General features: G+C 45.8%; 2 protein-coding genes across 5 annotated transcripts in view; both read right to left on the reverse strand.

Annotated features, from left to right (window-relative positions):
* Positions 1-20,435, reverse strand: part of DHX30 (DExH-box helicase 30) — a 33,782-nt gene extending 13,347 nt beyond the window's left edge. The window contains exons 1-5 of one of the 4 annotated variants that reach the window (XM_045530370.1): positions 20,421-20,435; positions 18,078-18,132; positions 11,396-11,491; positions 3,216-3,346; positions 2,492-2,602 (exon numbers count right to left, since the gene is read on the reverse strand). In XM_045530370.1, coding sequence (XP_045386326.1) covers positions 2,492-2,602; positions 3,216-3,346; positions 11,396-11,491; positions 18,078-18,105 — 366 coding nt within the window. In that variant the 5' untranslated portion in view covers positions 18,106-18,132; positions 20,421-20,435. Of the gene's footprint in view, positions 1-2,491; positions 2,603-3,215; positions 3,347-4,297; positions 4,500-4,929; positions 5,118-5,140; positions 5,432-11,395; positions 11,492-18,077; positions 18,133-20,420 lie in introns of those variants that run through there. The other 3 variants (XM_045530366.1, XM_045530367.1, XM_045530369.1) reach the window with 3 other exon arrangements.
* Positions 20,422-23,039, reverse strand: LOC123623403. The gene is made up of 4 exons (XM_045530471.1): positions 22,894-23,039; positions 22,393-22,761; positions 20,697-20,724; positions 20,422-20,514 (listed from the first exon to the last, which is right to left on the reverse strand). Exons 1-4 carry the CDS (start codon positions 23,037-23,039, stop codon positions 20,422-20,424), a joined length of 636 nt encoding a protein of 211 aa, XP_045386427.1.
* Positions 23,040-26,436: the final 3,397 nt, after the last annotated feature.

A 26,436-nucleotide genomic window follows, 5' to 3' on the forward strand; every position in this document is an offset into this window, starting at 1 on the left:
TGTCAATGGATGAATGGATAAAGAAATTGTGGTACTTATACACAACAGTATACTATTTAGCCTTTAAAAAGGAGGAGAGGCCGGGCGCGGTGGCTCACGCCTGTCATCCTAGCCCTCTGGGAGGCCGAGGCGGGTGGATCGCTCGAGGTCAGGAGTTCGAGACCAGCCTGAGCGAGACCCCCGTCTCTACTAAAACTAGAAAGAAATTATCTGGCCAACTAAAAATATATATAGAAAAAATTAGCCGGGCATGGTGGCGCATGCCTGTAGTCCCAGCTACTCGGGAGGCTGAGGCAGTAGGATCACTTGAGCCCAGGAGTTTGAGGTTGCTGTGAGCTAGGCTGACGCCACGGCACTCATTCTAGCCCGGGCAACAAAGTGACACTCTGTCTCAAAAAAAAAAAAAAAAAAAAAAAAAAAGGAGGAGAGCCTATGATTTGAGACAACATGGATAAACCTAGAAGTCATTATGTTGAGTAAAATAACCAGACACAGAAGAAAAATATCATATAATCTCACTTAACATTCAGAATCTAAAAAAGTCAAATACATAGAAACAGAGTAGAGCTGGTGGTTACCAGAGGCAGGAAGGGAAGAGGAATGGGGAGAAGGAGGTCCAAGTATACAAAGTTAAGAATATATAGGGTGGCCGGGCGCGGTGGCTCAGGCCTGTAATCCTAGCACTCTGGGAGGCCGAGGTGGGTGGATCGCTCAAGGTCAGGAGTTCGAGACCAGCCTGAGCAAGAGCGAGATCCCCGTCTCTACTGAAAAAAAATAAAGAAATTATCTGGCCAACTAAAATATATATAGAAAAAAATTAGCTGGGCATGGTGGCGCATGCCTGTAGTCCCAGCTACCTGGGAGGCTGAGGCAGTAGGATCCCTTAAGCCCAGGAGTCTGAGGTTGCTGTGAGCTAGGCTGATGCCACGGCACTCACTCTAGCCTGGGCAACAAAGCGAGACTCTGTCTCAAAAAAAAAAAAAAGAATGTATAGGATGAATAAGTCTGAAGATCTCATGTACAGCATAAAGATTACAATTAATAATATTGTATTGTATAATGGAAATTTGCTAAGAGAATAGATTTTAGGCGCTCTTACCACACACACAAAAAGATAACTACGTAAGGTGAGGAATATGTTAATTTGCTTAACTGCAGTATTCATTTTACTGTGTGTGGATAAAACCATCATATTGTACACACTAAATAGAAACAATTTCAAAAAGAATTAAATGTTCCCTGGGGGGCAAAATCACCTGTGGTTGAAAACCACTGAGGTAGAGCTACCCTATAAGAGATGGAGATTTTTGAGACATTAAACACAGAATGATTGAACCTACAAGAGATGATTCCCAGGTAAAGGGGTAGAGAGAGAAAAAAGAGATGTTTTAGAGAGTTGGAGAGCAAGAGGAGCTTGAGAGTGACCTAGAGAGAAAGACGAAGTGGAAAAAGACCCCTGGCAGTGCCAAAGCCACAGAACACTTAAGTAGAGTGAGGACTTAGAAAAGGCTTGTTAAGTCAGGTAGAGCACTGTTCCAGTCACTCAACAATAACCTGGTCACTGCTGCTGCTGGCCAGGCACTGTGGCGATGCAAAGGTAACCAGAGGCCATGAAGACGGTTGTAACACCAGAGTACAGAAAATGCAAACCACAAGCACAGAGTGCTGTTTGCAGTGGCTCAAAGCCAAGGGAAGAGATCAGAACTTTTTGAGGCCTACAGAAAAGAATCAAAAGAGGAAGAATTTGAAAATTAAACAAAAGGATGAGAAAGGAGATGGAAGACACACAAACGAAAACAACAGAGAAAAGAGATGGGTAGTGTGGGAGCCAAGGATAACAACAGGGACTTTTCATCTTCAAATGCAGGGAGGAGACAGGGATAGTAATAGCCTAGAGACCACGAGTGGGAGAGAAGCTGAGGGAATGTGTCCTATGGCTTTTTTCTTGTCAGAGCAGAGTGAGGACCTAGGAACCTGAGGAAGATTCGAGGTTGGCCCAGCCATAAAGGAAGTTACAGACAGGGATGGAAAGGCTGACAGGCAACACCGAAGGCCGAGCAAATGCTGAGTAACCAGAAACCTGAAAACACCACATGCCCAACCACTGGGAAGTGAGGGAAGCAATGATCACACTTTTATTACAAGTAAGAGAGGACTATGCGGCTACAGGGAAAAGAAAAGCAGAAACCAAAATGGAAACATATACATCATGCTGTACATAGAAGTTTTCCATAAAGAGGTTCCTTTCACAAAGGGGTTTTTGACACCACAGAAAGTAAATAACCACAGTGGCAAAAATAATAATAATAAAATAATAAATCTATTTTCACTGGCTGAACAAGGAACCAGAAGTGGGAAGGGCTCAGGACAGGCGAGTGGATGAACACTGCACCCTACCAAGATGCACCTGACACCAGAAGTACTATCAGAGCAAGGGGCAAGGAGTTCCCCAGAAGGGAGGTCTGCATGGTTTTTACTAGGGAAGGGTCACCTTGAACAGCTGGCAGGCAGCAGCTGCAGCCTGCCGCTCAGCGTCAATCTTCTTGCTGCCATAGCCTTCTACCTCCACACTCTTGGGCCACTTTATGTGCAGGGTGACTTTCTGAGGAAGAGAAGACAGAATCAGGACCCTTGCCTCTCCAGACTTCAAAGCTGCTACAAATCACATGAAGCATCAACAGCAAAGCTGTGGACCTCACAACAGCAATGTGCTAGGCTCAGAGTTGAGAGTGCAGGACAGAACCCCCAACGCCATCATTAACTCCTTATAAAGCTCTAACTCTCTCATTTTCAATTTATTCATTCCATCTCAAGTTGCTTTGCTTCTTCAAGGTGCCACATCTTAGCCAGAGACCAAGACCACTGCATGCTTCTGTGGGTCCCAGAATCTGTAAGACTCTAGGAACAGGAATTCTCATCATCAAGTCTAATCCTCTGCAGTCCCAGTTTGGTAACAGGAGATCAAAATCAGGAATTAGTGTAGGGGCCTGTCCCAGACAAGATGAGAACTCCTCACGTCATCTGCCCTGTATTCCCTTTCCCTAAACCAGGCATGTGTTTCTGGCTCTTCTTCAAATATAGCTTTCCTCTGAGAGTCTCTGCTGTTTTAATTCAGAAAACCCATTCTATAGCCTCCTTGACAATAATGAAAGAAAAGGGCAGCCAGTCTCCTTTCTGAGCCAGACAATACTTCTCCTTGCTACCAGCAGAGTTACCTTTTTCTTCGGTCCATTGGTGTGCACGTAGACCAGTTTGTCTTTTGCATGTGAGATACCGAGGGCTCTTCCAATCACACTGTTGAGAAGGTTTTTGGGTTGTGGGAATTCTTTTAATAGGTCCCTAGAAGCTAAGAAAATAAGAACAAAAACATTATAGTTGTTCCTTTTCTTTTAAAAACTCCATGGGGTGTGTATCAAGGCAACCCTGGGCTGGATTCTGAGGATGTTGGCTCATGATCCCAAACCACCCAGGAGCAATGCAGCAAAGGAGAGAGGAATGGCTTTACGGTTTACAGGGGAGAGTGAGACCAGAGCCACGTGCATGACCATCTCCTGAAGGAGAATGGACAATGACCCATACACCACAGAAGGGAACCAGCCAGCATCCTCTTCCCCACCCAAGATCCTGATAAAATACATCAGCCACAGAAGCCTGGATAGTCAATAACCCCCCCTTGTCTGATGTCTGAAAGAAGACACTAAACAAAAAAAACAAAACAATAATTCACCACACACACAAACTGGAGATTGAGACACTGCAAGGCCCTTCTTAAAGTAATACACACAAAAGGGAGGACTGGCCCCACGTAGCCCAATAATGAGACCCAGAGTCTGAATACCAGGTCCCAGCTCTTGACTGCACCTAAGCACTCTGCAGAAGGCCTCCATAGAGCCAGACTATGTGTAGAGAATTATTAAAGACCTATAGAGCTGAGACATATGCATGAGCTATTCCTCCCTCAAATTCTCTGGAGTCAAGGCGAGGAAGGATGTATCACGTACAGTGATAAGTATCTCACTTCTTTCACTTGTTCTCTGTAACTATCTCAGAGCACAAATGGGTGAGATATCCACCTAGAGGCAGCTTGTGCTAGACACAGGGCTTGGCAAGGCCATCAAGAGGCCTGCAAGATACAAAATGAAGGGCCCTAAAACACTAGAGTGGCCCTTCAAGAGACACAAGGCCAAAGACCTGTGGAGGAGATAAGAGGCCATTTCATGATCCACCCCCAGTCTCTGGCAGCTCCAAAGTAGAACTTGTATACACGCACATGTGTACCTGTGTGCACCATAATCACCTGGGAAGCTTTTTCACAGCACTGGACATCTTGTTCCCCATAGGGCAACTGAGAATGGCAGCAATGTTGGGGAAGGCTCCATATTTTGAAAAAGCTCCTCCAGTTCTGATGTAACCCTGCTGCCTGGTTTGAGACTGCGTTTCCTTGGGTCAGACTCCTGTGTCAACTGGAAAGGATGGAGGATGCCTGGTACTGTCTCCCTCTAAGTGATAATTTGAAAAGCAACTAAGAATCAACCAGTTAGGAAAGGGTATCTAAGTAGACTCAAGGGGGGTTGATGCCACAGAGGAACCCAACTTTAATCAGCCTACTTAGACCTACAGGGATAACAAGAGATGTGCACTGAGACTCTCTCCAGGTCTATAAGGAAGCTGCCTCTATCCATCTTTGATGGGTAGGGATGCTCTTACCAGTTTCATTCTCTGCACTACTCAGTAGGCACAAAACTGGACTCCACCAGAGAAGTCATTCTGTCTCTATTTGAGATCCTGAAGTCCCAGGCATATTTGGGGCTATTTCCCACACGAATGAGGGTGTGCTCAACCTTGATGCTCTAACCCTTGTCCACAAATCTGGCAGGAGTTGGACTTTTGCCCATTTTGCCCACTCCTTCGAGGTCCCGCACCCCTCACCTATTCTTGCCGGGTGCAGGCACTCCGGAGGTCCACTTGGGCCTGTGCCACGCTGAGCTTTATAAACGGCAGGGCCGCGGCCCGCCAGCGGAGGGTGCTCTCGGCCGCTCCCGGAGGGCCCCGGCCCGCCACGGTCGATCCCGGTCTGCGCCCCTAACTCTGCCATCCCCAGGGGTCAAGGGCGCAGAGGCCCGTCCGCCCCCGCCCTCACCGTTCACCATGCTTCCGTCGCCTTCCCCGGGCCCGCCGGGGGCCATCCCCGATTCGGCCTCGGCGGCCTCTTTGGTGCGGTCGGGGCAGGCGCAGCCTGACGAGAGGCCGCGCGAGCGTCCCTGTCGCCCAGCAGCGCGGGGACCTGGTGGCCGCAGGCGCGGAGAGACGCCGGCGGCCAGCACCATGAGCCTCCTGACGGCCGCCATCTCGCTCCCGCCGACCTCCGCGGCCACAAAGCGCAGCCAAGACCCGACGCGGAGAGCGGGAGGCGCGGATCCGAGCGCCGCGCGCCCCCTGCCGACCGGCGGACGGCGGGGCTTGGACCCTGCTGAAATCGCGGCCCAGTATATCCAAACCCTCGTACTAGTCACCTGGATCTGAGGCAGGAGGAGGGAATGGGGCTTTGAGGCGAGAAATGGTGCTAGGTCTTAGCTCGATATCCACCTAAGGAAATGAACCTAGTTCCCGCTAGCTCCTACCAATTGTTCATAAATACCTCTCACATGCCTCTAGCAAATTTGCATCCCAATCTTATTTAATGACTTACAAATTAAACCTGGTGAAGAATCTGGAGCCAGGACAGAGAAAACCTCTTAAATGTAAGCTGACCAGATTTAATCGCCAGGACTGGAGTGGAGGGTGAAACCATACAACTTTGGACACTGTGCCAAGAACTGAGTTGGTCCAGCAGTGAAAATGCTGTTCCTACTTGTTTGAAAGCCAGATGGAGCCAGGCATGGTGGCCCACACCTGTAATTCCAAGTACTCGGCAGGCCCAGGCAGGAGGATCACTTGAGGCCAGGAGTTCAAGACCAGCCTGGGCAACGCAGCAAGACCCCATGTCAAAAAAAGAAAAAAAAAAAAGCCAGTTGGAATTCCATTTCCAAACTACTATGCCTGGATCTTAGCCAGGCTCAGTCCTCTTCTGCCTCTTACGACCTTGAGGAGGGGGGCTCAGGGTCAGCTGGGAATCAGAGTGACTCTGTATGTTGTGGGCAGTGACAATGCAGAGCAAGGAGGCTCAAGGTCTCAGTCTCTTGGAAGAAAGCCTTGGTTGGAGGTTGGCAGTGCAACTGGTGGTAAGCTGGGAGGAAGAGATATGTTTGTTTGTTTTACAATTCTAGATCTGACTCCTAGCATTCCCTGGAGGGCTTGTTGAAACACATTGCTGGGCTGGGCACAATGACTCAGGCCTGTAATCCTAGCACTTTAGGAGGATCACTTGTGGCCAGAAGTTCAAGACCAGCCTGAGCAAAATAGTGAGATCCTGTCTCTACAAAAAATAGAAAAATTAGCCAGGCAGGGGGGTGTGCACCTGTAGTCCCAGCTACTCACGAGGATTGCTTGAGCCCAGGAGTTTGAGATTGCAGTGAGCTATGATGACACCACTGCACTCTACCCCAGACAACAGACCGGGACCCTGTCTCAAAAAAAAAAAAAAAAAAAAAAAAAACATTGCTTGGGTGCCACCCAGTTTTTGTTTTTTTCTTTTTTGAGACACAGTCTCTCTTTGTTGCCTGGGCTAGAGTGAGTGCCGTAGCTTCAGCCTAGCTCACAGCAACCTCAAACTCCTGGGCTTAAGCGATCCTACTGCCTCAGCCTCCCAGGTAGCTGGGACTACAGGTATGTGCCACCATGCCCGGCTAATTTTTTCTATATATATTTTAGGTTGGCCAGATAATTTCTTTCTATTTTTTTAGTAGAGACGGGGTCTCGCTCTTGCTCAGGCTGGTCTCAAACTCCTAACCTTGAGCGATCCACCCACCTCGGCCTCCCAGAGTGCTAGGATTACAGGCGTGAGCCACCACGCCCGGCCCACCCCCAGTTTTTTATTCATCAGGTCTGGCGTGGGGCCTGAGAATCTGCATATGTTTTAACACGTTCCCAGGGAGCATATATATTCAGGGAAACCTGAATATATCATCCCAGGTAGGGGAGTGGGCGACAAGTTCCCAGGTGATGATGAGGCTGCTGATCTGGGACCACATCCTAAGAACTGCTGGCCTGTGGAAAGAACATGGGATTTGAGTCCTAACATTTGGGCATAGTCTCAAACTCTACCACTTGCCAGCTGAGAACCTTGGGCAATTTCATCAACTGGGAAAATTAGGACAAACTTACTCTACTCATTTTGTATATCTGTGGTTAGTAACAAATGGGAATATTTAGAAAAAGGCCTTGCAGAGTGCCTTGTTAGAAAAGCCCCTGCCCTCTGAGACCTGAGGCAATAGAGGACAGGTCCCTTGGAGACAGACCTGGGCAGGGTGGTAAGGCTCCAACTCTAGTTTCTCCATTTACTCTTCAGAAGGTTTTTACCAGGAAAGGGGCAAAACAGGAAGGTGGCTTTGGCAGCAAATGTCTGACACAGCAATTGCCACAAGGGGACACCGTCTGTATTAAACACCCCTAACCAGAGCATCCATATTGGGGGTGGAGAACATGATTCTCCAAGGGCTTTGCATTTGGCCAGGTAGCACATTAATTTGCCAAAAGCCTCGCTATCCACCCAGCTTCAGGAGTAGTTTTTAAAGATTGTTAGCAGCCCAAATGCCTCAAAAAATCCAGAAGCTTACCAGGCCTGGTAGTGGCAGGAATGGCTGAGGAAAAACTTTGAAAACTGTGGTGTCTGCAAGCTAAGGAGACAACACCCTAGAAAGACCACACCTGGAAAGCAGGGCCTGAGCCCTCAAGACACTATAGGAAGCCCTCAGGATAGCCCTCTACTCTGACAACCACTTAGCATAAGGTTTAAATGCTATGATTTCTTGGATTTGCTTCCAAAGGGGCCAAAGTGAAGAGATACATACAAAGCTAAATTGGCCATGACTTCTTAATTGTTCAAGCTGGGTGACAGGTACACGGGGGTTCATTATACTATTTTCTCTGTTTTAGAAAATATATTTCAAAGAGATGTTTGAGGCCGGGCGCGGTGGCTCATGCCTGTAATCCTAGCCCTCTGGGAGACTGAGGCAGGTGGATCGCTTGAGGTCAGGAGTTCGAGACCAGCTTGAGCGAGACCCTGTCAATACTAAAAAATAGAAATAAATTATCTGGACAACTAAAAATATATATAGAAAAAATTAGCCGGGCATGGTGGCGCATGCCTGTAGTCCCAGCTACTCGGGAGGCTGAAGCAGTAGGATCGCTTAAGCCCAGGAGTTTGAGGTTGCTGTGAGCTAGGCTGACGCCACGGCACTCACTCTAGCCCGGGCAACAAAGGGAGACTCTGTCTCAAAAAAAAAGAAAAAAAAAAGATGTTTGAAATTTTATGTAAAAAAATCAAGTAATTAGGCTCCACTGTAGGATGAAATAAAAAAAAAAATCAAGTGATGCCAACCAGTTAGTTGGTTCTTAGGGAGCTCTCTGTTCCCTTTTCCTATTTCATTTACTTCAACTGGGTTCTAACAGCTAGAGTCCCCTGAGCAAATATTTCACCTCCGCAAACCTCACTGACTCTTGTAAAATGAAGGCAACTCTTTACACCAGCACTTGGAACCCTTCTGGTCTAGAACAGGAGTTGGCAAACGACCAAATCCAGCCACTGCCTGTTGTTATAAAGTTTTATTGGAACATAGCCATGCTCGTTTATTATGTTATTTTATTATGTTATGTTAGTTATTATCTATGACTACTTTCAAGTTATAATGGCAGAGTAAAAAACTGCAACAGAAAGCATTTGGCCCTTACAGCCTAAAATATTTACTATCCGACCCTTATAAAAAAAGTTTACCAAGCCCTGCTCTAAAGGACCCTAAATTTGTTTCGGGGGCTCCAGCATGCCCCTCTTCCTTTCCACCAACATTAAGCCTTCTCTTCCATGTTCTTGGATGAAAGTCGACTCCTTTGCCTGTGAAAAAGGAGGGAAGTTCTGAAAAAAGAAAGGGTTTACTGGCTCTGATATCTCTGACCACTTCTAGATCAGGCATAACATCTGGTACTAAATATGCTAAACAACTATATCTAGTAGGATGGAATTAAGGGGTAAAGAACTACTGAATACAGAGGAGGAGATTTTAGGAACCCAAACTTTGGAGACCCCAGGAAAAGGCGACAGGAGAAAACCTAAGATAGTTCAGGCTTTGGGGCATACCAGAGAATTTCTGTAGGGAAAGTGGAAGGGACCACCAACACCTGAACCAACTGGGGGTCTCAGCCAACATTCTGGCAACTTAACCATAGTTAGATATTTTACAGATGTTCAAAATGGCAAGAAAGGATGGTAAGAGGAGCTACAGGGGCCGGATGGGCACCCTGACCACCCTAGCAGATCACCTGTCCTCATGGCTTTCTCTTCTACATATGTAAAGCCTCAGGTCCCTTGAGATAAACCACCATATCAAGAAGAGGGGACACATTTGTATGAGGGAATGGACAAAAAAGATCGATTTTGCGGCCCCTTACATTGTGCCAGAAGAAAGTGTTATCCCATGTTGCTTTCTAGCACTCTATGTCTCAAATCTGGGTGAGTGGGGAAGATTCACAGAGGACACTTAGAGCTGAGTTTCTTGATTTATTCACCCTTTACCTTGGAAGGAGGCCTCAGTAAGAGGCTGGCAGGAGAGTGCGGGGTAAGCAGGTGGGAAAGGAGGTGATATTTTTTTTCAATTCCAAATCTGACTCTGATGAGCACTGTGATTGATACAAGCCGTCACTGTTTTCTGAGCACTGTTTTCCTTATTTGAACACCAGAGAGACTGTTTCTGCCACACACACCTCCTTCTATGGGCAGAAGCACCAGTAAAGCCTAGGGAATTAGAAAGCATGGCAGAAAGGCCTAATAGTAATATGAGGGCTAAGTGGTCTGTTGCTTCTAGCCGAGACAGAGAGAGAAAGAGAGAGAAAGCAAAGATGCACCCACCCGTGGATGCCTTCTGGAGGTGCAGCTGTGAGGAGAGACAATCAGGTTCAGGGGTCTGTGCTCCTCCAGGAAGAGAGAGCGTGGCACCTGTGGGACTGTCCCAAAGGGGCAACTGCCCATCCCATGATCTGCATTCTCCTCTGCATGTGCTCAAGGAGGCACTGCCTAGCTGGCTGCCTGGTTAACCCCAACTAACCATCTTCAAGCTTAGCCACAGCACATCTGACACTCTCAGAGCCACTCACCTGCCATGTTGGAAATGTTAACGTTCAGCCTTTTCGAGTTACAGGGCATTTTAAGAAAGAAAAAAAAAAGGGCAATCAACTCTTGTTTTGGTAATGGTAGGGGGTTGGCATTTCTTTAAAATCTAAGTCAAATGGTCAGAGGGGCTGGAAGTACTTATTTCTATACTGTTATTGGTAGTCAGGGCCACTGCAGCAGGTGGGCAGTGCACGTGAAAACTGCCTGGGCACATGGTGGCAGCATGTGCCACAGAAACGGAGCTGCTCTGTGCTCCCTGTGCCCTTCCTGAGCTCTTGACCTTCAAAGCACTTTATAGACAGTCTAGAGTAGATATGCTGTCTCCAGATGAGGCAAAAACTCTATGACCTAAAATAGTGCTCTTTCTGCTAGGCAGAGGGATGTTAAGAGGTAGCCTATGGAGCAGAGAGGAACAGCTATCAGGTCAAAAAGCCTACCAGGAGCACTGGGCTTAGCAGACCTGGAAAAGATCTAAGTCTGAGGAAGGAGAGGACACACTCCTGTGCAGAGATGCTTCCCTGGGTCCTATTACTGGCCCTGTCCCTGTGTACCAGTGGGACCTGAGGCAAGCTGTCACTAATCTGGGTGCTCTATAACATTCACCACAATCAAAGGGACAGCCTACCTTGCCAAATGGACTAAGAGGCACATTTTGATGTCAGTAAAGTGCTTTGAGGTGCAGGAAGGGAGATAGGGAAGTGATTTGTTATGTATCCCCAAAGCCTCCAAGATGGAGAGCAGTGGGCTGAGTCAGGGCTCTCTGTTCTGGCCCTGCTACAAGCACCTTGCTCTCTGAGCCACCTGAGCCAGGGCCTCCCTAGAAGCCTGGAAAACCCAAGCCCTGCAGACTCACCATGCTGGTGCTGAACACCCAGCCTGAGCCTAGGCTTTATTCCAGGCCACACAAGGAGGCCCAAGAGGACTGTAGGGTCCAAGCCATGTGATGAAGGATCATGAAAAAACCCAGATCTTTCCAAGTACTGTCTCCCTCAGGGCTCCAAGAGCTCTGCTAACCCCACCCCTCCCCACTCACTTTCTAGAGGCCCATGGTCCTGGCACCAGGGCTCCCAATGCCACCCGCCTCCCCATAGACTCTGGACCAAGCTGTTGCTGGAGGCATGGCTCCTCCCTTACCTCGAGAGATGGTCCCTCCAGGGGCAGGGTTGACACACATGGGTGGAAGGCGGGGTGGGGGAAGTTTGCACTGACGCTGCCTGTGCTGGGCCCGATCTGGGGAAAGAGACAGGGCATCAGGGCAACATGTTCTCTCACCCCTCAAAGTTACAGGCCCCTGAACTGACTCACCCCAGAGCGTCTGTGAGCTCTGGGCAGCATTGGGAATCAGTCTCAGATTCTGAGGAACAGTGCTAACAATGCCACACAGGAAGAAAGCAATTGTCTTACACAGATGTAATACACGACAGCCTTATAGAGAGCCCTCCTTGGCTTTCAGAAAAGCCCTCAAACTTTTCCTATTCCCTTAGCTACCCTCTATGAGCTTAACACCCATCTTACCTATTTCTCTGTAGTCAAATAGTGAGGATGAGACAGGACAGTAATTAAAAACTGAATGCCACAGTACCACGTTGACCAAAGGATCATCTGTCTTCCACTTATGGTAGCTAAGCATTCACTATGGGCACCTCAGCCATCAAACCTCAGATTACTCTTTCCCCCTGACAACTTGGCAAAGACAGCGACTAACTGACTGTTGGGGTCCAGGTTGGGAGCTAAAACGAGATCCATACCTACCAGCCTTCTCCCTCTTTCTAAAAGTGAACAACTTGCCATTCCAAATATTTCCATTCATTTGGAGACTAAATGCTACTTGTCAGTGACCTACAAAATATATTTTTAAAATATTGACTGCCGGCCGGGCGCGGTGGCTCACGCCTGTAATCCTAGCTCTGGGAGGCCGAGGCGGGTGGATCGCTCGAGGTCAGGAGTTCGAGACCAGCCTGAGCAAGAGTGAGACCCCGTCTCTACTAAAAAAAAAATAGAAAGAAATTATCTGGCCAACTAAAAATATATATACAAAAAAATTAGCCGGGCATGGTGGCGCATGCCTGTAGTCCCAGCTACTCAGGAGGCTGAGGCAGTAGGATCGCTTAAGCCCAGGAGTCTGAGGTTGCTGTGAGCGAGGCTGATGCCACGGCACTCACTCTAGCCCGGGCAACAAAGTGAGACTCTGTCTCAAAAAAAAAAAAAAAAAAAAATATTGACTGCCACACTAGAAAAAAAATTTTTTCCTGGAGGCCACAGTGTTTTATTATGAAAATAGAATAAAAACTACATTAATGGCTGGGCGTGGTGGCTCACGCCTGTAATCCTAGCACTCTGGGAGGCCAAGGCAGGTGGATCGTTTGAGCTCAGGAGTTCGAGACCAGCCTGAGCAAGAGCGAGACCCCATCTCTACTAAAAATAGAAAGAAATTATAGGGACAACTAAAAATATATACAGAAAAAATTTGCTGGGCATGGTGGTGCATGCCTGTAGTCCCAGCTACTCGGGAGGCTGAGGCAGGAGGATTGCTTGAGCCCAGGAGTTTGAGGTTGCTGTGAGCTAGGCTGACGCCACGGCACTCTAGCCTGGGCAACAAAGTGAGACCCTATCTCAAAAAAACAAAAAACAAAACAAAACAAAAAAAGTCTACATTAATTAAAATTAGGGCATTCACTGAGTCTTCCATGAGAAAGTGAAAATACATGGGTAAGGAAGGCTTACAGTCTTTTAAGCCACCTAAATGTTGATAATATCAGAGAATCGCTAGTCTGGGAGAAAAGGTACATGGGCTCTTTGCTCTCTTTGCACCACTGGTTTGAGTATAAGAAATGGGGTAGGAGAGGAGCACTGAGAAACAGCCACATGTACTTGACAATTGAGAAACCACCTGTTCTGCTACAACAATACCCATTCTTATAATGCAAATTAGCTCATATACAATTGGTAAATAGGGGAATGATATCAGTAAAACATAAGAACTCTTATTTCAAAAATTATTCTGAAGGCAAGGGAGCTAAAAAAAAGCAGGGGCAGGCCGGATGCGGTGGCTCACACCTGTAATCCTAGCACTCTGGAAGGCCGAGGCGGGAGGATCGTTTGAGCTCAGGAGTTCAAGACCAGCCTGAGCAAGAGTAAGACCCCGTCTCTACTAAAAATAGAAAGAAATGATTTGGACAGCTAAAAATATATATAGAAAAAATTAGCCGGGCATGGTGGCTCATGCCTGTAGTCCCAGCTACTCGGGAGGCTGAGGCAGGAGGATCACTTGAGCCCAGGAGTTTGAGGTTGCTGTGAGCTAGGCTGACGCCAAGACACTCTGCCCCTGGGCAACAGAGTGAGACTCTGTCTCAAAAAAAAAAAAAAAAAAAAAGCAGGGGCAGAATTATAATCTTCAATAGGAAAAGAAAAAGCTGTTTCAGCTATACATTTTTTTATTTAAAATTGAGTGCCTATAGAGAATCAAGGTGGTAGATACATAGGTGTTTACAATTTCTTTATGAAAATGTTCATAATAAAACGTTGAAAAAAAAAACGTTGGGGAGAAAAAGCAAGCACCTGCACTCAGACCCTTCTCCCCCACACTCCCAGCTGCACACACTCCTTCACCCTGCTGGCTCAGAGCTTCACCTCCACCTGCATTGCAGCAACTGCCAGCTTTGTTCTCATTAGAATGCTCATTACACATTTTTAGCATCATACTGAGCTGCCTGCCTAGGTGGTCTAAAGCATCTTCCCAGACTCCAATTATGGTTTTGTCATATTCTGGTCATAAAGTTGTAGTTGCATTGCCCTAATTTTTCCCAGAAGCCCTCTTATATTAATAATATCATAGGTGTGTGATTTTACAGAAAACATATAGTGTTACAGCAGAAGTACTTGTAGGATCTTCTAGAACTAAGTGCCTAGGATCAAGATTTATCTTGAGACTAATTCTAATTCTACCTTGAAGCTAAGGTTGGAAATGACCAGCTAGACCTCTCCATTCCTGTTTGAGGAAGGTTCTCATTCATACCCAGGGATGCTGGATTGGAAAAAAAAAAAAAAAAAAAAAAGGCTGGGTGCAGTGACTCACACCTGTAATCCTAGTACTTTGGGAGGCCAAGGCTGAAAGTCACTTAAAAAGCCAGGAGTTTGAGACCAGCCTGAGCAACATAGCGAGGCTGTATCTCTACAAAATTTTAAAAAATTAAGGAATGGCGGTACGTGCCTGTATTCCCAGCTACTTGGGAGGCTGAGGCAGAAGGTTCACTTGAGCCCAGGAGTTTCAGGTTGTAGTGAGCTATGATGACCCCACTGCATTCTACTAGCCAGGGCAACAGAGTAAGACCCTGTCTCCAAAAAAAAAAAAGAATAAATGATTTGATGATTATTTATTATCTCATTAAGCATTTTCAGCAATTAGAGGAAAGTTGTTACAGTCCCACAATATCATTAAGTCCTCTTCTGATCATGTAGCTGGAGGAAAAATGCACAGTCTCGCTGTTGATTCAGTGTTTTTCAAAGTTTCGTGCTGACTATAAAACACTCTGCTTGCTCTCTGTGGCCTGATTCTGATGGCATTACAGCTGAGAGACCAGACACCTGTGTTAAGATGCTGGCAAGGGCAGTAACAGGTAACTTACCAGGCACATGAGCATTCTAAATGGGAGGTGCCAGCAGCTCTGCTGAATTACATAATAGGAAAGATGGTAGCCAGCCACAAGACCCAGTGGGCCACCATCCACAATGCTGCATGGAATTACTATAGCTATTTCCAACATAATCATCAAATGGCCCATGCCAATGAGACTGTAAGCCCCTGAGTACCAGAAAACATCTCTGAAATATAACTGTCTTAGTGTCTCCTACACAGCAGGTGCTCAATCATGTACCCTCACAGCAAACTGCATGCTGAGGCCAGACTATAGCTCTCCAGTAAAACACTGGCTACAGGGCTGCACCTCAAAGAGATCCTCCTCTTCACACTTATCATGGGCATACAATGCTCACAGCTAAGGGCTAGGCACAGACCACAGCCAGGTGTTATTCCTATATCATCTCTAATATCTTCACTATACCCCTGAAGAGAGGGGTAGGAAACAGGATCAGGTAAGTTAACACCTTGCTAGTGTTAGTGGGAACCAGATTCAACCCCCAGCCAGCCTGACTAAGGAGCCCCGAGCTTCATACCACCAACCAACACCACTTTACATTTCCTCTCAAGGTTCATAACATCCTAGGGAGCTCATAATCTCACCAATAGGAACAAAGAAATATGCAAAAAGAAAACTCCAAAAGAGATAAAGAACAGCCCTACACAACAATAAAAGTATGACAATAAAAGTGTCACAAGACCACACATAACCAATTGCCAAGGTCATGATACAAACCACAAATGCTACCAGCATTCAGAAGACAGGAGAGGACATTTAGCTTTATAGTCAAGAAACCATGAAAAGATAGATTTGCCAGGCTGAGCAAGAATAAGACCCCATCTCTACAAAAAATAGAAAAATTAGCTGGGCGTGGTAGCATGTGCCTGTAGTCCCAGCCACTACAGAGGCTAAAGCAGGAGGATCACTTGAGCCCGGGAGTTGAGGCTGTAGTGAGCTATGATGATGCCACTGCACTCCAACATGGGCAACAACGCAAGACCCTGGCTCAAAAAAAAAAAAAAAAAAAAGATAGGTTTACCTGAAAAAAAACATTTAAGGCAGTAACTCTTTCTGAATCAATGGTTTACCCTAAGACCTTTAAGCATAAAATGGTTGTAGTAAGTATATAATAAATTACCTGTGCAGAAAGCAAGGTCCAAAATCAGACTGTATTATATCCTGAAGCTACTTAACGATAACATGGATTTTGAGTTTACAAGGGGTCAGGCCCTGTTGTAAGCTCTTTATATGTATTAGCTCATCTGATCCTTGGATCAACCCCATGAGACAGGTACTATGATTTGGCCCACTTACATTATGAGGAAATGGGGCACAGAGAGGCTTGGTCACCTGCCCAAGCCTTCCTGGGCAGTGAGGGACACAGCTGTGATGTGAACCAGGGATCTGGGTCCAGAGCCTCTGCTCTGCTCAGTAAGGCTATGCTGATTCCCACAAAACTGTAAAGGAGTTTTGCCCCAATATTCTCTCACCTGGAACATCTCCCTATCATGTCAGAGAGTTAAATAATGTAGGAAAAAGGAGGACCATGATTATAATGGGCTTTCCATCTTTTTACAAAATCAGTACTGTTAATTCAGAGACACTGCCACCATGGAAAAACCTATTTTCATCCATCTTTTCCAAGTAAGTAGAGAACAAAACCCACTGCTTAGTAAGTAAACACAAAGCAATTAAGTGATACTTAATTTTCAGCTCAAAAAAATATGCTGTCCACACTCAAGTTCAATTTTGCCCTTCTTAGATACAGTTAGCTAAGAAAAAAAAAAACAGAAAATAGGAATTAATTTTTCCAAGCAATATGAAAACATGCTGTGGCTGGAGACCAACAAGAAGGCAGGAAGAGGTCGCTCTGAGCCCTGGTACATCCAGCCCTCCTTCTGGTCCCATTCAGTGGGTTACACAGGGCACCACTTGGCCATGGTTTCCCATGTCTCTAGAAACATAACTTGGAGGCCAGGCGCGGTGGCTCACGCCTGTAATCCTAGCACTCTGGAAGGCCGAGGCGGGTGGATTGCTTGAGCTCAGGAGTTCGAGACCAGCCTGAGCAAGAGCGAGACCCCGTCTCTACTAAAAATAGAAAGAAATTATCTGGCCAACTAAAATATATATATAGAAAAAATTAGCCGGGCAGGGTGGCGCATGCCTGTAGTCCCAGCTACTCGGGAGGCTGAGGCAGTAGGATCGTTTAAGCCCAGGAGTTTGAGGTTGCTCTGAGCTAGGCTGACGCCACAGCACTCACTCTAGCCCGGGCAACAGAGTGAGACTCTGTCTCAAAAAAAAAAAAAAAAAAAAGAAGCATAACTTGGAGAGGAGACACAATTGGGAAGATCTATTTAATCAGCAGTTATGGAAGTTCTGTTATGGTTTGCATTTATTTATAAAATATGCTCAGATAGGAACATATCAGCTTCAACACATGCTATAAGCCTTTTCACTCTTCATTCCCTTGAAGGAGAAAAGCCATGTTTCTAAGACATATGAAGCCCTCAAGATCTGGCCCTGAAGTCCTCCCCAGCTATTCACTCCCAGCAGGCAGACCTTGAACTCTGCCCTATAGGCCTAACACAGCTCAATTCTGCCATTGCTTATGCAACCCCCTCAACCCATCTGCTACAGAGCACTAATTTCAAGACTTGCCAGAGTTTCTATGACCACTAATACAACAATGAGTCAATCCACTTCTACTAGTGTTTACTGAGGCTTACCATGTGCAAAATGCTATGCCAGGTACTAGGCATGATAAAAGAGCACAACAGGCCTCAGCTGTAGGGAGTTTCCAATCTGGTGATGCAATGATTAATTCAGAATAGACTAAGTACAGACATTGCACTAGGAAAGTTGGAGAAAGATTGCATTTAGTTGACAGAATTAGGAAAGGAAGAGATAGTGTAACACAAACACTAGCCTAGATAGATAGAATTTCAATAAGCAGTGAGTACATGGAAGAGGGCATTGTGGGGAGGGTGGCAAGGGTACACAATGGCCAGGGCAAGGGGTGGTACGGGTTACCATGCAAGAGGAAGGCTAGGAAAGGACTTTGGAAAATCACCCAAAGAAAGGTCTGAGGACTATACATTGGTGAAGGACTTTCACAACCTTCACAGCTACCCATCACAAGGAGAAAGGGTATAAGGTCTCAAGCACAATAATCCTCTTACCTTTTCTGAATGAGTCCAGGCTGAACATTTCTGGCCAGGAAGGAAAGCTGGAATCCTGAAAAGAAGGAGAATGGAGAGGCAATGGTTAATATGCCTCATCCAGGAACCCACAAAGAAGGCTTCAATAAAACAGAAGGGTGCCGTCCATAAGAAAAGAAAAATGAAGCTCTCCACTATTGAGCCCCAACTGCTGCTCCCCAGTCTTAAGGATGGAAAGGCCAGCTTCACTGTAACATAATTACATGTCTTTGCTTCTTCCTAATTGAGCTTTGTTCTTTTCTCTGTCCTAAAACTCCCTGAGTCCTATTAAACAGAAGGGTATGCATTTCATCGTGAGACACATAGTTCTACCTCATCACAATACTCGCAGATTTCCTTGAAACTTCCAGGAAGCAACCAAATTCTACATCAGCCTCTTCTCTCACGTAGCATCAAAAAATAGGACTGATAACTGCCTTATGGACAAATTGGCTTACTGGGTTTTCACAAAATCTAGTCAAGCCCCTAGGAATGAGATTGGACTGACAGTATCAAAGAGTAACTGTAGAATCATTCAGAATAAAAAGCTTTTCAAAGCAGAAATAACGAATATTAAAGTAAAACTATTGGCCAAAGTTTTGGTGCCCTTTCCTTATTAGTACATTTAACTGAGGAATATATTTAGAGATGACCAAAAAAAAAGGAACACCTCAGGTTTAACAATTTTGTTTTAAAAAATGTTCAAACTCAGCTTACAGTTTTTAATAACACAGTACTCCTGGATTAGGTGCAGCAACCTTAACTAGCTTTAGTTTAAAAACATCTACACAACGTTTTAGCAAATCAAGATAATGTCCAACATTACTTGGATTCTACTGAGGCCTCCTGCTCCTGACTGCTGTTCCCTCTCATTCCCAAACTGTGGGGAGGTCAGGGGTAGAGGGCTGACCAGGGGCCAAGCTTTCAGGTCCACAGCAGGTCTGCCCTAATCCCTTTCCACAAGGGATGCCAGATAGGATATGGTAGCTCAGAAAGAAAACTTTAATACAATATCAAAAATGGCACAATTTACTTTAAGAAGTTATATTCTATAGAGTCCTTCTATCCAAATTAAAATAAAAAGGGTGTAATTTGGGATTCTAATTTAAAGAAAACCTAAATAATATAAAATCGAAAACATCTTAAGTGATTATAAGAAACAATACTTTATTGCTAAGATATTATAAGTTAATTTGCTTGTAAATGGACTCTTGATTTTGCTTTTAAAAAAACTCTGGTCTAGGGCCAGGCGCAGTGGCTCATACCTGTAATCCTAGCACTCTGGGAAGCCGAGGCGGGCAGATCGTTTGAGCTCAGGAGTTCAAGACCAGCCTGAGCAAGAGCGAGACCCCGTCTCTACTAAAATTAGAAAGAAATTATATGGACAACTAAAAATATATATATAGAAAAAATTAGCCTGGTATGGTGGCGCATGCCTGTAGTCCCAGCTACTCGGGAGGCTGAGGCAGGAGGATTGCTTGAGCCCAGGAGTTTGAGGTTGCTGTGAGCTAGGCTGACACCACAGCACTCTAGCCTGGGCAACAGAGTAAGATTCTGCCTCAAAAAAAAAAAAAAATTAAAAAAAACCTCTGATCTAGGCCGGGGTACGGTGGCTCATGCCTATAATCCTAGCACTCTGGGAGGCCAAGGCAGGAGGATCACTTTAGGTCAGGAGTTCGACACCAGCCTGGGCAAGAGTGAGACCCCGTCTCTACTAAAAATATAAAAACTTAGCCAGGAGTGGTGGCATGCACCTGTAGTCCCAGCTACTCTGGAGGCTCAGGCAGGAGGATCGCTTGAGCCAAGGAGTTTGAGGTTGCTATAAGCTAGGCTGATGCCATGGCACTCTAGCCCGGCAACAGAACAATACTCTGTCTCAAAGCAAAAGTCCCTGATCCATGCTAATCTAGGCTCACATACTATTCTTCTCCTGTAATAGTCTAAAAAATGTAGAATGAGATTCAAGGTAGGATCTTTTAGAGATATTTTACAGAGCTCTAGAACCACGTCATAGAGATCCAGAAAAAGCTGTCTTCCTTGTAAGGCAGTAACGTTAAAAACCTTTGTGGTTTAGTGTCTTTTTTAAATAATTTATAGATAAGTAAAATTCTATCATGTCAAGATTTCTTACATAATGAAACACAACTTAACTCGGTAGAGTCACTATGGGATGAGTCCAGGATAGAGAGATTCCACAAAGACTAATTAAAAATGATACCCCTCTTCCAAGACAGTCACAAATGGATTTAACGTATGCTTCTTGTTTACAGTGTGCCTGAACATGAGATCCACCATTGCTCTGCGTACACAGCTAAATCAACTTACCTTATAAAAGCAGTGACAGTCTCAGATTTTGTATGCTTTTGAACTGGAGCTGAATTCTCTCCTTGCTATTCCTCATCACGAGGCTGGGCCCCTCCTGGGAAGTACAATTCTGGGTCACTAGAGTGGAGACCCCCTCAAGGAAAGAAAGTTGCTCCAATCATTGAAATTCATTTACTAACTCTAACAACAAGGACAAGTTTTGTTAGTGGCATGAAACACACACACTGGACACAATGGCCTCACTTCAGGACCTGCCATGACCCATTCTAGACCCACCAAATTGTGAGCTGTCCTACACCAGCACCTGTAAGATACCAAGAAGGAGATGTCAAGGCAAAGAAAGGTTTGTAGACCTGAAAAGCATTTTTTCCAGTAGAGCAAAATCTACTTCAGTTTTGACTTCTAATCCCATAATGACTATAATATAAATCTATTTAAGGTAGATAAAGAAACTATATCACTCTTCCAGATTGGGAAAATAACAATAACTCAATGTTGAATACCATTTTTACAGTTTACAAAGTACTTCCATAGACTTTATCCCATTTAATCCATGCAACTACCCAGTGAGGTAGGAATCACCTTTCCCAGAGAAGGAAATTGAAGTACAGAAAGTTACACAACTTGCCTAAAATCCCATAGGTGCCTCAGGGCGGAATGGCAATCTGCATTTAAGTATTCTGACTCCAAAGCTTTCCACTCTTTACTGCACTACATTTCTTATTTCCAGGATATCATGCTGTTGCCTAAATGTACCACGGTTCATTCCTTGAGATAACATTTTATAATAACATCTTCAAAGGCTGAAAGGGGCAAAAAAGGGTCGAACAGCTGATAAAATTTTGGACTATAGCTACAAAAGTTAAAACACTTAGAGGGTAACTATCTTTTGGGGATAAAGGGACACCCTACACAGGTAGAAAATGCAGCAAAGATGTAGTTTTTGCACATTAAACAGCTACACATGTAAAGAGCGCTGTTTTATATATGTATCAGAAAGAGTCCATCCTCCTAGAAACTCCAAGATTTAAGGGTAAATTACAAAACGTAGTCAAGACCCACGCACAATGACCGTGGGGTCATTGCCTTACAAGAAACTGCAAGGGAAACCATCAGATAACGTCTCATTTCACTCTGGCCAGTAAGTTGCAACCAAAAACAGGTTGAAAGCCTGCAACTGGCGTCTGCAGTCTACCTGCAACAGTGTATGGCAAGCCCCCATGGATTGGGGTTGTAAAGTGGGACAGATTCTGGCTTGCAAAATCGCAATTCAAGTGACCAGTGTTGCTACACGACGACTAGCTAGATACCATGCTGACGCCATGCTCCTGGCTTGGGGGTTCTGAGGACCCCTGGGACTCCAGTTCACTGCAAACAAAGGACCCAACATGCATTTGGTCTTCCCCTGCTAAATGGGGCAAGTTACCACCAGCAAACAAAGAACACCTCACCCTTTGGCCTCCCCCAGTGAGAAGGTCCGTGCAAAAGGGGGCAAACCGGGGGGGGGGAGGGCAGAATGCATCAGGCCTCCCTATGGACGAACGGTCCAGGGAGCACGGAGGGGAGGAGGGGCAGACAAAGGTCTTCGGGCACTCCGGGGTCTTCCTCCAGGCCCTGCCTTGGGGAAACGGAGCATCCCCTGAGGCGAAGGCGTCGTTTCGCCAATGAAGCCGCCTCTGCCTCCGCAGAGTCCCTGGCTGCGAGGCCCGCCCTGGCGGACCGGTCTGGCCCCCGCCCCCGCCCCGGCTCCATGGCAACGGCAGGCCGAGGCCTGGCTGCCCAAGGCTGGGCCGGGCCGGCTTCCCGGGCAGGCCTAGGATGCCCGGCCTGCTCCTCGGGCCCGCCGGCTTCTCCGCCCCACTCTCCGCCAGGCCGGCAGTCAGACCCGGGTCCCCTCCTCGCGCCGACCACCCCCGGCCGCACCAGGCTCCTTAAGGGGGCACGAAAGGGGAGAATAAAAAGCCCAATTCACCTGTTGTTACAGATGTGAAACAAGCCTCGGTGCACCGCGCATGAGCCGCGGGGCCCCCCCATCCACGGCCGGACTACAACTCCCACCAGCGACGGCGCGGCCCCTTCCGGGTCCCGTGGCGGAAGTCCCGTCGCCTGCCCCAGCGCTCCCAGTCCCGCGCCACTGACCCGCCTCCTGCGCCCAGCCCCGCGCGTCCGGCGGGTCTCGGTCCGGCACCCACCCGGGGCTCTCAGGGGCCGCCCAGGGCTCACGCCCGGGACGGCCAACCTGCGGAGAGACCCGGCACCCGGCCCAATGGGGCGCGGCGGCGGCCGGCTCAGGCGGGACTTCCGGCGTGGTAGCGAGGGGAGCGGGCGTGCGCGGGCACTTCTAGGGTCGTGGAGGTAGCAGGTCGGGTCGGTGGGGCGGGCATCACACTGCCGCCCCTGTCACTGCTACTTAGCGTGCGACCGTGTGAGAGCGGGAGGGCCTCAGTGTCCTCTTCGCGCCCCCGGCACTTGCCGGTGTGAGTAAACAGGCCGGGCTCGGGCTGAGCCGGGAGCGATGTCCAGCCCGGGCTCCGGGATTCCACCCTCCTTGCCCGCCACAGCTTGTTGCCACGCTTCTCTTCTCCATCTCTGAGCTCTTCTTTTTAGGGAGGTGAGCATTTTTGCCTCACAAGATTGTTGGGAGGATGAAATCAACGTGTTGGTGCGTTGTAAGCTGTACAACGCTAGGGAAAGGACAAGGTGGCACTTGCTGATCTTGGGGAGACTGCAAGTCAGAGTTGCTGGGCACATCACTTGGGAGTGAGAAAGGGGATTGTCCTCATTATGTACTGTAGTCCTCTAGATTAGGCTCAAGTATGGATTCAGTGGAATCCAACTTCAGAAGAAAACTCAGTGGTGTAGTTCTGACGCTAAGTCAGGATTTTGCAGGTGGAAAGACATAGAATATGCTTTTAAGATGTGGCCTTTGAGGACATATGAGAATTAGTGCCATATCCTGTCATTTTTGTGTCCAAACAATTAAATTCAACGTGTGTTTATTTTCTTTTTACGTTGGACAGAAGGCTGGGGAGTGAGGATGGGAAATCATTTATTCATTCAAATAATTGTTACATCTTCTGAACAGGGCTTGCTTGGAGCTATGTTGTGTGGGGAATGTAGAGAGCCCTGCACGGATATTTGAGTGCACTGTATGTCGGTTGCTAATCAAGTGTGGAGGTTACAAAGACCCTGCCCTCAAGGGGCTTAGAGTCCAGTAGAGCAGATGACAAAACTTTGTGTGAAGCAAATGAAATGTGATACATGCTGGAGAAGAGGTATAAAGTGTTACAAGGTTCAGAGAAAGGAATGGTTACTCCTGAATGGTAAGATCGAGGAGAAAGAACCACATCAACAAGACATCCAGGTGGAACAAGGAGTAAATCCCAATAATATACAGTTCAGTGACCAGAGGGTTGGATATGTGTGCAGGCTTTAAAAGAAGTAGAACAGAAAAAAAAAAAGGAGAAGTAGAACAGAAAAAGAGTTGGGAATGCCACCCTAAAGGATTTTGATTCTATTTGTAAGACATTATTTTTTGTAAGACATTTTTATAATTCTTAGTAGGAAAGTAGAATATTGTCCTTTAGGGAGATTATGCTGAAAGTGTAAAAGTAGCATTGACTGTAAAAATAGAAGCTAGGATATTAATTAGATCCTAGGAGAGATAATGATGGATTCAGCTGTGCTCAGCAGTGAAAAGGACAAGAAAGGAATGAGGGGATGATTGTGGGGCAGCAGGCTGAGCCCTGGCTACAGGTGTATAGAGAGGTAACTTTGAGATCTGTACCATAGTGATTGAAAGGATTATGCGCTATTAATACAATGAAGGGACACAGGAGTTGGAGAAGATGGATTCAGCTTCATTCAGATTGTGTTTGAAATGCTGTTGGAAAGGAAATGATAAAGACGTGGTGATCCCTGCTCCAAAGAAAGTTACAGTCTGGTAGAGAGGATAAGAAAAGTATGCAAATATGTCTTAAGACCTAAAGGAAGCACTGCAAAAGAGCCTCAAATGGGGATGGGGATAGACTTGAATAGACATTTCTCCAATGAAGGTATACAAATGGCCAAAAAGCACATGAAAAGATGCTCACCAATCATTAGGCAAATGCAAATCAGAACTACGATGAGATACCACTTCACACTTATTAGGATGGCTACTATCAATAAGTCAGAAAAGAAGTGTTGTCAAGTTGGTTAGGAGGGTAAATTTTAGGCTGGGTGCAGTGGCTCATGCCTGTAATCCCAGCACTTTGGGAGGCCAAGGTGATCACCTGAGGCCAAGAGTTTCAGATCAGCCTGGGCAACATAGTGAGACTCCATCTCTACAAAAAATTAAAAATTAGCAGGATGTGTTGGTGCACACCTGTAGTCCTAGCTACTCAGTAGGCTGAGGCAGGAAGATCCCTTCAGTCCAGGAGTTTGAGGATGCAGTAAACTGTGACTGTGCCACTGCAGCCAGGTGACAGACCAAGACCCAGTCTCAAAAAAAAGGTATCTTGCCACAATAAAAAAAATTAAGGGGAAAAAAGAGGCTTAAGTAGAGCATTCTAAGTACTTTTCCTTGTTGCATATTTAGGTTTTTAGTTTTCTCTCTGAAGATCTTTTCTTTATTCTTTTTTTTTCCTCCCTCCCACCCTTTTGGCCTTTTCTTTATTCTTGAGCCTTGTACTTTTCTTAATGAAAAGTTTTATCTGGGAAGGCTGATAAAATGATCCATTTTCTATTAAGGTGAGTGCCAGTTAATATTTATCTTTTCTCTTTCCCATATATTTCACCTCTTGTTTCCTGGTCATGCCCTTATCACTGCCTTATCTTCCTGGTTCCCCTAGACTTCATTCTTTGCTAACATCTCTTTCTAGAAACTTCTGACAGTTTCCTGTTCATTCTTCAAGGACCTACTTTGAGCTCCTATAACAGTTTATTCTTCCCTATGTGGTAGCACTTAAAGTAATTTTTTGCTCTGTCTTCCCCAACTAAAACACTAGTCTCTTGGCATTATACTTGTGTTCCCAATGCCATCTAAGTTTTCTAGGGGTGCTTGGACAATAGTTTCCCTCCACCAGATTCTTGTCCTGTGGACTCAGGCCACTTAGGTTATTTTTCTTCAATATCATCGAGTTGAAGTGTTGGTAGAACCAATTTTTTTGTTTACATACTAAAGTAGAATTCATAACCAAGGCCATCAAGCCACAGAAAATAGGTTGGAAGAAGTACATAATTTTCTGTCATGGGGTCTAAAGCCTTGAGGAATGGGATCTAAGACCTCTCTTACATTTCCAAGCTACTCTCCAAGTGCTTAGAAGAGATTATGACTCCCCACTATTGACAAACCTAGGGTATTTCACCATCCTTTTCTGGATTCCTTTAAACCTGCCCACACTTTCTCTAAATAGTTCCATTAATAAATGCTCTTCAGTTGCCCCATTTGAGTGTGTCATTTCTTTTTTTCCTCTCTTTAATATTTTTATAGGGAATTTTGTAGGTACTTCAAAGTTGGTAGAGTTCCAAAAGGTTAAATACTCCCTTTCTCTGCTTTCTTGAAGTCAACAAGGACCACTTGCTAGGGATTCTGTAGAGTGAGGAGATTCTTCAATACCACCAAAGTTGAACCACATGGCTTTTAAGGTCATTTCACTACTGAAATTTCATTACTCTAGACAATTCCACTTGGAATGAAATGGTGCTATTTTGGATCTCTATATAACTATGAAAAACTCCTTAAACTGGTATGTTTTATTTAAAATGGGGAATTAATTTCCCTAATATGCAAAGAGAGTTTATAGATTAACTTTTTAAAATCTACAATCCAACAGAAACATGGATACTGGGCATGAACAGGCAGCAAAAAATGTATCACATATGGCCATTAAATTTAAGAATACATAAAGCTCAACCTTTTTTCTTTTACTGTGCTTTTATGTGGCAAAATACATGTAACATAAAATTCACTATTTTAACCATTTTATTTATTTTATAGAGACAGGGTCTTGCCATGTTGCCCAGGCTGGTCTTG

The sequence above is a fragment of the Lemur catta genome, chromosome 18, assembly GCF_020740605.2.
Source record: "Lemur catta isolate mLemCat1 chromosome 18, mLemCat1.pri, whole genome shotgun sequence".
NCBI lineage: Eukaryota > Metazoa > Chordata > Mammalia > Primates > Lemuridae > Lemur > Lemur catta.